General features: G+C 37.8%; 1 protein-coding gene across 1 annotated transcript; it reads left to right on the top strand.

Annotated features, from left to right (window-relative positions):
- The first annotated feature begins 1,546 nt into the window (after positions 1–1,546).
- On the top strand, positions 1,547–7,663 carry LOC109462601. Its single transcript, XM_019759168.1, has 4 exons — positions 1,547–1,601; positions 4,724–4,855; positions 6,470–6,529; positions 7,345–7,663. The coding sequence occupies exons 1-4, from the start codon at positions 1,547–1,549 to the stop codon at positions 7,521–7,523; spliced, it is 426 nt and encodes a 141-aa protein (XP_019614727.1). The 3' UTR covers positions 7,524–7,663.
- Positions 7,664–14,397: the final 6,734 nt, after the last annotated feature.

The following is a 14,397-nucleotide window of genomic DNA, read 5'->3' as shown; positions in this document are numbered from 1 at the left end:
CTGGCGTGATAGTGCCAGAAAATAGTAGAATGTAATTTTCCCCTAAGGACATAACGTCCAGCTAGAAATGCACTAAATCGAATCCGTGATTTCTAGCCTCTATCATGCCTTAGAGGCGACTAGAAATAGTAGAAATTGGCCAAATATACCGATGTAGATAACATGTCACTTATTATTAGTTATTATTAGTCCGCTAAAGGAGTATTTTGCCGCTAGCTCCTCTGCATGTTTATCCGTCTACTTGGCCAGTTTCTGAGAGGTCATTACGAAAATAAATCATCTTGAACATTTCAAGATTTACATTATCAGGGTAAATTACAAGGTGTTTATTGAATTGACAAGCTGCAAATCACGGTTCGGGGGTCTAACTAACCCGGAGCAAGAAAGTGGTCACCAGGGGCTAGTTAAACCATGGAGGTAAAAAATCACCTCCATGGGTAAACTAGTTTCTTGTGAACTTCAAGTTGATTTGAGAATTTTTTTTTTGTTATAGTCTTGATATTAGGATACAGGGGTTTTCTTTTACACAACCAAGAAAGTCTCACCTTAATACGTTTCGGTGTCTTTCAGACACATTCCTCAAAGCCTTGGTACCATCCTGGTTAGTTGGTGGTAGCGACTGAGGGAGCGGACGTAAACTAACCAGGATGGTACCCAGGCTAACAGTCCTCAGAGCTTCCTACTGGAATTCTGCTTCTCGACGCTAAATGCAACCGATGTAGGTGACGCTTTTGCTACGTTTTGGAATTGTGTTCTCGCCGCAAAATCACCACCTACATCAGCTACATATAGCGGTGAGAAGCAGAAGTCAAGTCAGTAGTTCCGAGGATGGTGTCTGATAGACATGGAAACGTAAACAAGATGAGACTATCTTATGGGAGAAAACTCCTGTATCCTATACTTCATCGACCTGATTAAACTATCAACGAAGCATGAGAAAAACATATGTTTAATGCAAGGAAAGATTGAACTGTTACGCAGCACTTAATTTATATAAAGCGCAGAATCTTTCAGACGGCATCGACCATCCTTCTTCAGCTACGGACGAGGTCAGTCACGTGACCCAGAGGGTAAAGGTATGCACAGGTCACATGACTAGACGAGTTTGACCAGTATGGGTCACAGCCTGTCTCCAATAATTGGAGGCATCCTACTTAAACTAATCTTCTGTAGCGCGTAGTGCTCGCCTGAGGACTTAGCCGTCATACGAAAGATTGATTGATTATATTTCTGCAGTTTGTGCAGGACAGTTTCAAACCACGTACGGTTTCACTTAACAACATATGTCAGAGAGTCTTCAAAATATGTTTCTGATGGTAGATTTTCTTGGAAAAATGTTTCCTATATGTAAGAAGTTATCAGCATATATTAGCCGACTACAACTGCTAACGTTGCAGAGTAGACGCGAGCTGTAAAAATTAATTTCGTTCAGAATGATCTTGTCATAACCACTTATCTTCATAATCAGTCCGACCAGACCGGTCAGAAGGCGTTCCCACTTTGGGTAGAACGCACGCACCTCTAAAAACTCCTGAACGAAATGACCATGAAGGGACTTGTGTTCGTTGTCGCCGTGGCTCTTGCCTGCTGTGTCACTACGTGTAAGTTCTTTGTTTCGTCCTTCCTGTATCGAAGAATTTCAGAAAAATGGATAATCGGTTAGTCTCTTCGTATGAATGTCTGATTGAAGAGTGCCAGTGCGTGTCCAGCGCTCAGATAAGAGACCGCATTTTGTAACAAGAAACATCTAAGTTGAATTAATGCCAAAAATTAGAGCTCTGAAAATATAAAAGCATAATAACGCGTGAATTGACCTGGGCAGGTGGCTATTGAATTTTATCTACTAAAAACAACTGATTAATTTTTAGGGTTGGTAGAGCGTTTTCAACGACTTTATGAGTCGGTAAACGTTTAGGCCTATCTGCATAAAGAAAGTCAGCCGAGAATTCTGTTCTTGGCCGAGTAATGTTGCCACTAGGAGTGTACAACAGTCATAAACATAGTCTGTGTCTGATAATTGGATGCATCCAACTTGAACTAATGTTCTTTTTGACGTCGTGCTCGCCTGAGGATGTAGTCGCGTCATCTAAAGAATGGCAATGATTGATAGCTCAAATAACCTTGCAGCGTTGCGCTACAGACACGCGTTTGTCTTCGAAGTACAAACTATCGCCAGGGCCACTGAGAACATATTGATTATCTGAAAGGCTCTTAAGTCTAGGACTATCAATGGAAATCATGATATGGCAGCCCAATATCATAGCGCGTATCTATGCATATGCATGTGAGGGTTTGCGTGTATGCGTGCATGTGCTCGCATGTCTGTGTGTGTGTGTGTGCGCGCGCGCATGTGTTTTTGAATTGGACATTCGGGGTTTTTACCGAGCAAACTAGTTTCTAGCTATAGTAAACGCCAAGTTAATTTGTGGAAACAGGTATAAATTGTTCCCACCTGCAGTGTACAATGGAATCTGTCTCCGATAATTGGAGGCATCCTACTTGAACTAATCTTCTGTTGCACAGCGTGCTGGCCCGAGGACTTAGCGGCTGATGATTGATTGAACCAGACAATTTCAAACTACGTAAAGCTTCACTTAACGATATATGTCAGAAGAGTCATCAACATCTGTTTATGCAGGCAGGTTTGCTGGAAAATTTATTTTATTTTATGTGTCTTGTTGAAAAAAAGCTATCAAGCATATACTGAGTGAGGCTGCGTAGAACTGCTACCCGTACGAAATTAATATCATTTCGAAAAACCTACATATTTTGATTCTGCCTAACATAAAACCGATCCGACAAGTCATAAGGCGTTCCCATATCAGCCCGAACACACGCACCAGTGAAATCTCCTAAAAAGCGCAGAAACCACCATGAAGGGACTTGCGTTCGTTGCCATTGTGGCCCTTGCCTGCTGTGTCACTACATGTAAGTTGTCCAGTTTACTTGTTTTGTCTTCTCTGCATGAAACAAGTTCACAAAACGCCTCCAAACGTTTACAACCCTTCTTCTGTATTTCTGTGTGTGCTCAGTGCTCAGATTGGAGATCTAGACCGGCGTTTGTAACAGGAAACGTTAGAAACTCGAATTAATGACGCAAATAATTTGAAGACATGAGAACACACTGGCGCGCTAATCAATCGGGGCGGGGGTCTGTTGAAATGTATTCACATTTTAATTTTTTTTTTCTCCTGCTGTTAAACTTTACAGCGCTGAGTCTTCTTTCTAAAACAAAAGTCTTTGGCGAATAAATAATGTTACCACATACGTGTAGAGTGTACAATGGTCACATTCTCTCTGTAAAAATTGGATGCATTCTACTTGAACTAATTTTCTGTTGCACAGCGTGCACGCCTAAGGGCCTGATGTCGTCAAAAGAATGTTAATCTATGGTAAACCTTGAGGCGTCCTGCTACAGATGCAGGGTTGTTTACATTTGTAGCTATTCTCTAATAAGATGTTATAAAGCCTGTTTTCAGACTTTTTACCTTTACCTTTAACAATGTTAAGTTTTCAGGAGAATTTGTCCGTTTTGTCGTTTGTTTGTTTGTGAACAGCATAATTCAAGAAAGTATTAATAGAATCTAATGATATTTGGTGTGTGGAACCCAAATCTGGATATCATTAGATTTTGGCCCCCTGTCGGCTTTCCTTGGTACTGCAGCAAAACTTTTGCTTTTGATATTTCATGATCTAGACATGCTAGGAATTTTGCATGGAAGATAGCTTTGTGCTCATAAAGAAGTGTCATTAGTCTCCATGTCAGCTTGTTGAAAAACCTTCAAAAGGAGGACAGCTCAATAACCGGCCGACGGATTGTCGTGATTATTTTTGGGATGTAGTTAGCTAAATTGGTGCTTGACATGACTAAATGACAATTATACATAGTTTTCATAAAATTATATATTACATATAAATCTGCTTCGTTCGATAATAGGACTATAAAACACTTGTGTAATTAAGAACAATATTAGCATATATTGAATATGCAAATGATCACCTAATTTTGTCTAATTATTGGGAAATCGCTATACTGTCATAATGGCAACTGCTGGAAATTTAATACTTGCCGCAAGTGAAAATGATGATCATTTAACATAATTATTCAAGTCATGACCTTATTTGCATAATTCATGATTCGTTAGAATAGTATTCTTTCTTAAAATAAGACTTATTGGGTGGAGACTATCTTCAACTGATATAATAATTGTTCATGCAAATGAGGCTCTTATTTGCGAAATCAAAAAGTTAGATGCATACTCCGTCTACCGTAAGGATAAACATCATTTGGCGAAGGTATGAGGTGGTAAAACTCTTGTTTGGGTATTTTTTTAGACGCTTTGTTGGAATTTCACTTGTTTCAGTGTTTGTGTCTTTTCTTTATTCTGGACTAATACTACAATAGCATTGGTTATTTGCACAAGAAAAACAAGACAACGGCGCGCGCGTGTGCGTTTATGTGTGTGTTCGTATATGTGTGTGTGCGTGCATGTGAGTGTGCGTGCGTGTGTGCGTGTATGTGTGTTTGTGTGTGTGTATGTGTACGTGTGTATTTTTCTGTGTGTCTGTTTAAGTGTATGTCTGTATGTGTGTGTCTGTATGTGTGTTTGTCATACATTGTGCAGAACATTTTCTCAGAGTTTATGCTGTAGCAATAAATACATTGGCGTCCAAATAAAGTGATGTAGAAGTACTTAAATATGTATCTGCGTTTGTTTGCCAGGTGGAGCACTTGAGTGCCCCATTTGCAACAGCGTGATCTCGAGGGCGGAGTGTATGCGGCAGCCACGGCAGACCTGTAACGCCAGCGGCATCGGCATCTTTCCCACCCCCGTCTGTCTAACCATTCAAAACAGTAGGCCGTTCTTTTTCTTACCTTTTATCTTGTAATTTAGGTAGGTGTTGTGGGCTACTAAGTCTGGTTACGTCTATATATGCAATATCTTTATTCTGACTTTCTTAATCCCTTTGGGAAAATTACATAATCTTTCCTTATAATCTCCATTAAATATCTGAGATGTTGTTTTATGTTTATGTGTTTGTGTGTCTGTGTTTTCGCACAGTTGTGGTCAGCATAACTTCAAAACGCCTTTATGGATTGTGATGATATTTGGTATGTTGGTAGGTCGTACGAAGACACAGGTCAAGGTCAAATATTGGCCTCCTGGTGACTGTCCTTGGTACTGCAACAGAACTTCCGTTTTTTGTATCTTCTGTCCTCGACATGCCATGGACTTGGATTTTTGGTGACAGATAGCGTTTCCTGTCTAGAATACGTTGTGTGAGTTTTGTCCCCCTAACAGCTCGTTCTAAAACTGCAGGGGAATCTCTGGCGAAATCTTTTAAAGCAGATAAGTCTAAAATGCAGCAACGTATTTATATCATTTTTGGTATGTAGGTAGCGTATAGAAAGATGTGCATAATCAAATGCAAATTATGCAAATGAAGACGTAAATTGCATAATTTAGGATGAAATTCTGTAATTGCAGTGTGTTACATAATAGATGTAGTACTTTTATAGATGTGAGGTATGTAATCTATGGTAGGTGTAACATAAACAGATACCAATTACGCAAATGATGACCTGATTCGTATAATTAATGTAAAATTCTGTGATGGTGAATGATGGGAATTTCATACCTTGTGACATGTGTACCCTATTTAAAGATTAACAGAAACATCACTATATGTATATCATGTTAATATAGTGGTAATTGGCATAATTAATAAGGGCACGTTGAAATGAAATATTGCCAAAGGATATCAATTTCACATGCAAATACTGTAATTGAAGTTTAGAAAACAACAAATTTAACTAGGTTATGTTAATGATGACCATATTTCCATAATCAGTGGGACAAATCTGCGAAAAAAAATTACATAAAGTCTGCATACTAAGTACTTTATGGAGGTATGATATCTCTGAATTCTCGTTGTATTCGTCAGAAAGACTATGGAATTGTCTCGCCGTGTTGTGGCTGACTGCGGATATAGCGGAATAACTTCTGAAGGCATGATTCGACGTCCATGATTTGGCAGACAGATTACCGTTGTTGAGGCTGGATACCTTAAATTTATTGCAAAAGTGCGATAAAATACATGAGGGGCTGATAATCATCTTCAAAAAGCCTACACTATACATGCACACAACACCCACCAAAACAATATCACACTGTCGAAGGCATGAGCGCTCCGAACTCTAGTTTTATCTAGAACAATGTCCCTTTGACGAAGGCAGGAGATCTACTACCTCTAGTTAAAGATGTTTCACAGTAGGAACAATGAACGTCGAGTGTCGGGATATATAGCCGAGGCCATGGAATGCTGGTATATAAAATGTCAAACAAAATGTTTTGGAAATTCTCTTTCTGACCTTATCACACATGCAGCACCAACTAATTATTTTCTGAAATGAGTATTTGTGAAATGAAAAAGGAATGCTTTTATCCAAACCAACTTGATTTTTCAGAGACTGCTGTAAATGAGACATGGAGCAACAGCTGTTCAACAGAGGAGCTGTGCATCGTAGGTAAATAGTCATATCATGTCATATAAAAAGAGGGTCGTTAGATGATGGTGCATAATGACGTCAGTACTTAATACCAAAAAATGTGGGGGGGGGGCACAGACTTTCTGCAACCCACTGCTCACGGAGTTACGTGTGTTATCTGCGTAACGTCACGGAAGCAGTGGATTGCTCATTTCTTGACAGTCGAAAGTCTGGTACAGTCGAAAAAATGAGTCCAACTTCTTGTGTTGGCAATCACAGTTCAATCTTGTTCATAATTTTAAGATTATGACTTCTACCAACACAGATGAACTTTCAAGACAAAAAATAATTCATCCAAGTATCTGTATAAATTCTCTAAAGGTGGTCAGACGTCTTGCATAGATTAGGCTTGGATTGAAATTTCAAGGTGAAATTAGGTGCACCTTTGTTTTTGTTGGTAGTTCCTGTTAATAAACAGTTGTGTGCTTACAAAGACGGCCCCTGATTAGGTTTGAACGCAGGTCAGTTGTTTACTATATTAGCTGCCAACACACAGCTTTTATTAGTTCAACGTACATCAGTCAGGGTTACACAACTAGTCGTAGACTACTATTAAGGGTCAACCTTTGGAGAAAATAAAATTGTTCAGTATACAAGTACATACAATTGAAAAGAAACAATAATTTACCATAACGTTGGATCATACAATCGTATACAAATTATAAGAACTAAATTATACAATAATAGGGTTACTGACGTTGGTTTTCTAATGTGTACATATTTACCTAGGTTGTGATATTGAAAAAGTTTACCCGATGAGCTTTGATGTTAATAGTGCCCCTATTGTGCTTCAGCCCAGAAATTCAACCCCGTACTGTGCCAGCCTACGCGGAACACATTCACCTGTTACTCCTGTTGCGACACTGACGGCTGCGTGGGACAACCCGCAGCTGCATCCGCCGCTCGGATCAGCGCCGTCACCATGACAACCGCCGCCCTGGCCGTCCTCATGAAGAACGCCGCGGGCTTCTAGCCCTGCGTCGCCATGACGACGAATGTCGCTAAATACTGACGCCATTTTTGCTTAAAGCAAATGCATTTGATTTGCATGTAAGATAAGACAAATGTTACTCTCTAACCAGACTCCAATGGAAAAAAATAGTAAAAAAAAAAGGCCGGATATATAGAGTGAATGTTATGCCATATAATTTGCAACCCGGCCATATATAGAATAACAATTTGCAACCTAGCTATATAATTACGATGTGCAACCCGGTCATGCAATTTTAAATTGAAAATTTTCAAATTGTAATTCTATGACCGAGTTGCAAGTTGTAATTCTATGACTGATTTGAAAATTGTAATTGTATGTCCGAATTGCAAATCGTAACTCTATGACTGGGTTGCAAATTGTAATTCTATGACCGGATTGCAAATTGTAATTCTACGACCGGATTGCAAATTGTAATTCTATGACCGAATTGCAAACTGTAATTCTATGACCGGACTGCAAATTGTAATTCTATGACCGGATTGCAAACTGTAATTGTATGTCCGAGTTGCAAATTGTAATTCTATGACCGGATTGCAAATTGTAATTCTATGACCGGATTGCAAATAATTGTAATTCTATGACCGGATTGCAAATTGTAATTCTATGACCGGATTGCAAATTGTAATTCTATGACCGAATTGCAAATTGTAATTCTATGACCGGATTGCAAATTGTAATTCTATGACCGGACTGCAAATTGTAATTCTATGACCGGATTGCAAATTGTAATTCTATGACCGGATTGCAAATTGTAATTCTATGACCGGATTGCAAATTGTAATTCTATGACCGGATTGCAAATTGTAATTCTATGACCGGATTGCAAATTGTAATTCTATGACCGGATTGCAAATTGTAATTCTTGACCGGATTGCAAACTGTAATTCTATGACCGGATTGCAAATTGTAATTCTTGACCGGATTGCAAACTGTAATTCTATGACCGGATTGCAAATTGCAATTCTTGACCGGATTGCAAACTGTAATTCTATGACCGGATTGCAAATTGTAATTCTATGACCGGATTGCAAATTGTAATTCTATGACCGGATTGCAAATTGTACAAATTCTATGACCAGGTGGAAAATTGTAATTCTATGACCAGGTGGAAAATTGTAATTCTATGACCAGGTGGAAAATTGTAATTCTATGACCAGGTGGAAAATTGTAATTCTATGACCAGGTGGAAAATTGTAATTCTAAATGTCCGGATTGCAAATTGTAATTCTATGACCGGATTGCAAATTGTAATTCCGTGACCGGATTGCAAATTGCAATTCCATGACCGGATTGCAAATTGTAATTCCGTGACCGGATTGCAAATTGTAATTGTATGACCCGTCATAATTAGAGTATGGTAGAGACTAATCTTTGTTCGCTTATTTCAGACCATATCTTTGACTTGCAGGAGGCGGGGCGTGTGGCTTAGTCCGATGATGAAAATTTAACATCTAATTTCCATATAGCCAGGTGGCGTTGACCAATCAGAATCCCCATTTCATATTGATTATAATTGATCATAATGTCACAGTTAGCATGATACCAGTATTGCAAAATCATCCCGTGTGCTTTATTTCACAAGTGTGCCTTTGTTGCAGAATAATGTACACTAGAGAGTGAACCATTATGAATGTGTCACTCTTTACTGTGTAAGTTTTGATAGGCTATATATGATAATAGCGTTAATGGCCGCCCTTTATTGGTGAATATGGTGCGATAATTTTCCGTTGCTATAACCACCTCATAAAGCCACATCGTTCTCTGCGCTCACTCAGTGTCTTTATTCGGTGGTTATAGTAACTGACAAGGCTTTATCACACCATATTCACCTTGGGGCGTGTCATTAACCCTTAATTATTGAATGATTTTAATTGAAAATGGAGAGATATAAGATTTTCTTTCTTTTTCTAACCAATTTTAGATAACGACGATAAAAATTTCATTTTCATATGATAAGATATCCCATGTCAAACACAAATCGACTTACGTCTTTACACAATTTTATAATAACTTCGATGTATGTTTAAATGAAAGCTCCACTTTGGAAAATAGTGTCATTTCCCCACCTAACACTGTAGAGAAGCCTGGTGTCTGCTTGCACTGAAATAAAGAGGGTTAAAGTCTGATTAAGTCTGGACAGATCATTTTTATTTGTAACTTGAACTGCAGCCACACTCTTAGGTATCATTAATATTTACCTGGGGTCGCGATTTGTTTGTTACACCCACACGTCTCTATGAAATTACTTTTCAGTGACTGATTTTTACCAAGACATCGGACAGTGACAAAGTTTTAACTTTCCGCGCCATCTAGCGACTCTACCTTATCTTGCACACTATGATTGAAGTGTATAATAAGATATAAGATTTAACCATGATAAACTATGTTTCTGGGTATGGCGGTAACAGTGCTGGTGACACATTTTCCTTTCTAACCCAAAGAGCAAGCATGCATTTGAAAACCCCTTTAAAGGTGAATCTGTTTGTTATAAGGGGGGTTGGCCCTATGTTACGACAGCCCTATGTTACGACAGCCCTATGTTTTGACGCCCCCTTTTTTCATTATGTTTAGACACCAAATGATGAATTTTAAATGGATTGCGTGTAATGATCTCGAAGGAAATTTTCACGTAATATATTGTCACTGAAAGAAAGAAAAATCAATACTTTTCTTGTAGGATCGTTAGATTTATGGGAATATTTCAACTTTACGCTCTAACTTTATTGACCTTTTAAATTAAGTATGCGACATTGACGTCCAGCCCGAGTCTAAAACATAAACAAAAACAAACAACGCAGATCTAGTCTGGTAAATAGGGCTTTTTATTATACGTTTGTGTCATATCCTCCAAAAACACCCTCGATCCATACAAAAATATCTTTTAAAAGATGTATCCCAAACAGCGTCAAACAAACTAACACAAACCCCACTCAAACCTGGAATGAAGGTCAGCAACATTTAAAAAGAAAGTTTGAAATCAACATTATGACGAGTTAACCTTAACACTCCCAAAGAATCTCTTGTACAAATCAACAAATTATGTGAGATAGAACAAGTTTGAGATTTGTAGGCTAAATCTTGAGCTCTTTCGATTGTCAACGAGGCATAACTTTTTTTTTTCACAAAACGTTGTATATGTGTACTGTTACTTTATTGTTGCTTCTTCGATTAAGCAAATATGCAATGCCTTTCCATTGCATTCACCAATAATCATTTTGTCGGGAATATAGCCATAGGTGTGTCGTAACATAGGTGCGTCGTAACATAGGTGTGTTCTAACATAGGTGCGTCGTAACTGTACCACCGAGTGTAAATAGTGTAAATATGTAAATAGTAGGAATTGTATGTAGGCTTCATATAAGGCGTCACTGACTGGGTAGCTGTCTGCGATGCTGGTTCTGGACGGATTGTTGGGAGTGTCACGTGGCACGCCGCGCGAGCTGCACGGGTTCGATCCCGGCCCGTGGCCGAGAATCAACATCCGAGTTTTTCCGAGTTTCTATTCCCTGCTCCTGCGTTACATAACATAGGGCTGTCGTAACATAGGGCTGTCGTAACATAGGGCCAACCCCAACTGATACCCTCTGTTCCGCATAGGTTGAACCATACAGAAAATAAACCATAAAACATCTTAGGAACTGTCTATTAGTGGAAGACACAGATGGAAAATGTAACAAATGAAACAGATGTGACCAGATATTTACGTGGTTAATATTCAAACATGATAAACCCTGTTCCTTGGGTAAACGTTGCTGTGTAATACCGCAAATTTTACAATACCAGCTTTGTATTCCTATGTCTTAGCAGCATTTTTTGCTGGAATTTGTTTATTCGCCCATATATATATTGGTTTGGGGTCTTCAGGGGATGTCCTCCATAAAATTACTCAGTTTGGCCTTAGAATGATACACGGATCTTACCTAACATATATAGAATAGCGAAATAAAATAATCAATGACAAAGACGATAAAAATACTAGCAATGTAGTTTACAATTTATTGTCTATATGGGTTTGCTGTGACTGATTTAGATTGCAGTTTCCAGTTGATATTTCGAAGTTGCTTGCACTCTTGACTTAAGAAACTTTCCTCCTGCCCTATCATGGACATTATACACTGCCTTTGGTTGTATCTTATACATCGAAATTGTATTATCCATGCACGGTACACCTTTGTTGTGTGTTAGTTTTTAGGTGTATAAAGATACACTGAATCGTCAGCATTTTCACAGTGCCACATCATCGTACACATATTTATTTGTTCAACCAGGTATCACACTCAGGCCACTCTGGCCTGTTTTTCAGGAAATCCTGGTACAAAAGCACAGACAAACACCTAACAGTTAAACAGATTCACAATACATCCAAAAGTCTAAAAATAGCACGATAAAATATAATCACTCTTGAAATCTGCCAGTAACCGTCTAAGCGCTCAAACTGAAACTGTTGTATTCATCACCACAACACAACCATCTTAACGAAATCTTCAAATCTCTAAGTTCGAAGGTAAAAAAGTGTTTCGAGTAGTCATATTTAATTAAGACGAATCAGGTACGAATCATGCACACATTCCATCCAAGCCATATCCAAGATTGCTTCAAACAACAAAATCTTCTCTTGTCTCTTTCATCTTTGGTTGTAATATCTTTATTTATTTAACACTTTCATTTTAATTGTCGTTTATTCGGTTAACCTTTATTTAGTAATGCAAGAAGCTTTCTTCACCATGAAAATGAGTAAATATGATGGGTAATTCAAGTCAAATACCTTATAAATACCGATAACACTATTTCACCAATGTGCAGAAGACATCTAGCGCTAAGCATTACGTAATATAACGTATTATCGATCTAAGTGGCTTGAATAATAAAGCAATTGATATTTGGAAGATATTATCAGCTACCGAAAGATATTATATAACTCTTCGTTTGGTTTATTGGACAAGATAAATTTATACAACTGTTGTTTCATTGGCCGGATAAAGTAAACATGTAATATTTATTCAGCGCGTCACATTGATGGAATGCTCCTAACTCAATTCGTCCCGACGTGTTTATAAAGGAGACCGGTTCGCATGATTAAAAACTTGCTTTCTGGTTGTCTTTTAATCAACGGTGCTTTAATTTGCCAATAAAATCATAAACACCAAGATCGTTTTATTGGACATAAGATTTTACATTGTAGGAAGGCCATTGTCTTTTTTAATGTTAACCAAAGGGGGGCGAAGGATGTTTTTTTGATTATTCTTAGATTTGTTTCAAATTAATTTTTGCTATAAATCCATTAGTTTCGCAACCATAATCCAAATTTTCTGCTGAAGAATTTGTAACAATTTCTTTTATTTAGCCTGTTAAACAATTCCATAATTGATCTGTCCTTTTCTCTAAATTGTCTTGGTTATCAAAGTAATCCGATTAACACCACAGCTACGTTTTTAGATTTTTTCTATGGATATATATTGCAACTTTTAAGTTCAAAGGTGAAGAATGATTCAAGCAGGCACATTTTACTGTAGTGTCAGAAGTTAAAGACGAATCATATACTTGACATGTGCACATTTCAACACAAATTCGAGGTCACTTTCAGACATCAATTGCTTCTTTGTCTCTTTAATCTTTGGTCGTTATATTTGTGGTCATTTCTAATTAAAATCATACTTCTCATTCCTGTTTGATTGGTTAAGAATTTAATTTACAATACAAGAATCATTCTTCTCTACATAATAATCATAAAAAATAACTGATAGCTTAAGCCCAAAACTTTAGAAATGCCATAGAAACATTTTAAACAATGTGCACAAGCCATCTAGCGTTGAGCATTACGTACCATAACGTTATGAAGCGTTTTATTTCTCTTAGTTGCTTAAATGATAAAGCAAGCATAATATAGCTTGATATAACATTTCAAAACTTATCCAAGCGTATTATATAACTCTCCGTTTGGTTTACTGGGCAAGGTAACGTTACCCAGTTGTTTCATCAGCAGAAAAGTAAATACTTAATATTAAAAAATCAATATTCATTGTCGCTCCAAATTCAATTTGTCAAAGTTTTAAATGATAATTTATTACAAGCTAGTTTAGAACATGCTTGCTTTCTGGCTGTCTTTGGAGAAGCGGTGTTTTAAGTTGCTAAGAAAATCATAGTCATTAAGAACGCCTCATTGGACATTACACGTTGCATTGTATGATTGCCTTTTTTTCAGAAGGGTGGGGGGATGAACGATGTCATTCTGATAATTTCTTAACAGAGGTTAATAATTCTCGCAATCATGATCCATTTTTAAAGACGAGTTAGTATCATTTTTCATTGATTAAGGCCGTTCAAAATTTGCATAACATACCTGTGCTTTTCTTGAAATTATCTTGAGTAACAATATTCCGATTAACATATAGATATAGCTTAAACCCATTGCCCCATCAAGCAGCAGAGATTGTAAAGTAAAGTGCCGGTTCAATACTCACGGAACAGAAATTCCGGGGGCATTGCACCGCCAAGGTGTACACAATGGACGAACTAAGCCTTGTTTATATACAGTGCTGTTAAATGTACAGTGTCCGAACACTTGCGGGGGGACAAGCACAAACTCGAGAGAACATCACAGCATTTAGACATTATTGGAAAAGCTCTACAGTAGAGCTCATGGTACTGAAAAGCGAAGGGACAAACACAGACTGACTTTACCTTTTACGGATGGACGAACCAAAAATCGCAACAGAGTGCTGCCGTAGGAATTTTGGAACTCGTGCAAAGATGCTAAAGGACATGTACTTCGGTTTGTCTAGCTGGTAAATTATCAAACCAAATAATTGTCTGTTGTGTTCTGTCGAGTAGACAAGTTATAATGAAATGAAAT

The sequence above is a fragment of the Branchiostoma belcheri genome, unplaced genomic scaffold (assembly GCF_001625305.1).
Source record: "Branchiostoma belcheri isolate BF01 breed outbred unplaced genomic scaffold, Haploidv18h27 scaffold119, whole genome shotgun sequence".
In the NCBI taxonomy this organism is placed as follows: domain Eukaryota; kingdom Metazoa; phylum Chordata; class Leptocardii; order Amphioxiformes; family Branchiostomatidae; genus Branchiostoma; species Branchiostoma belcheri.
This window is presented reverse-complemented; position numbering and strand designations above follow the sequence as displayed.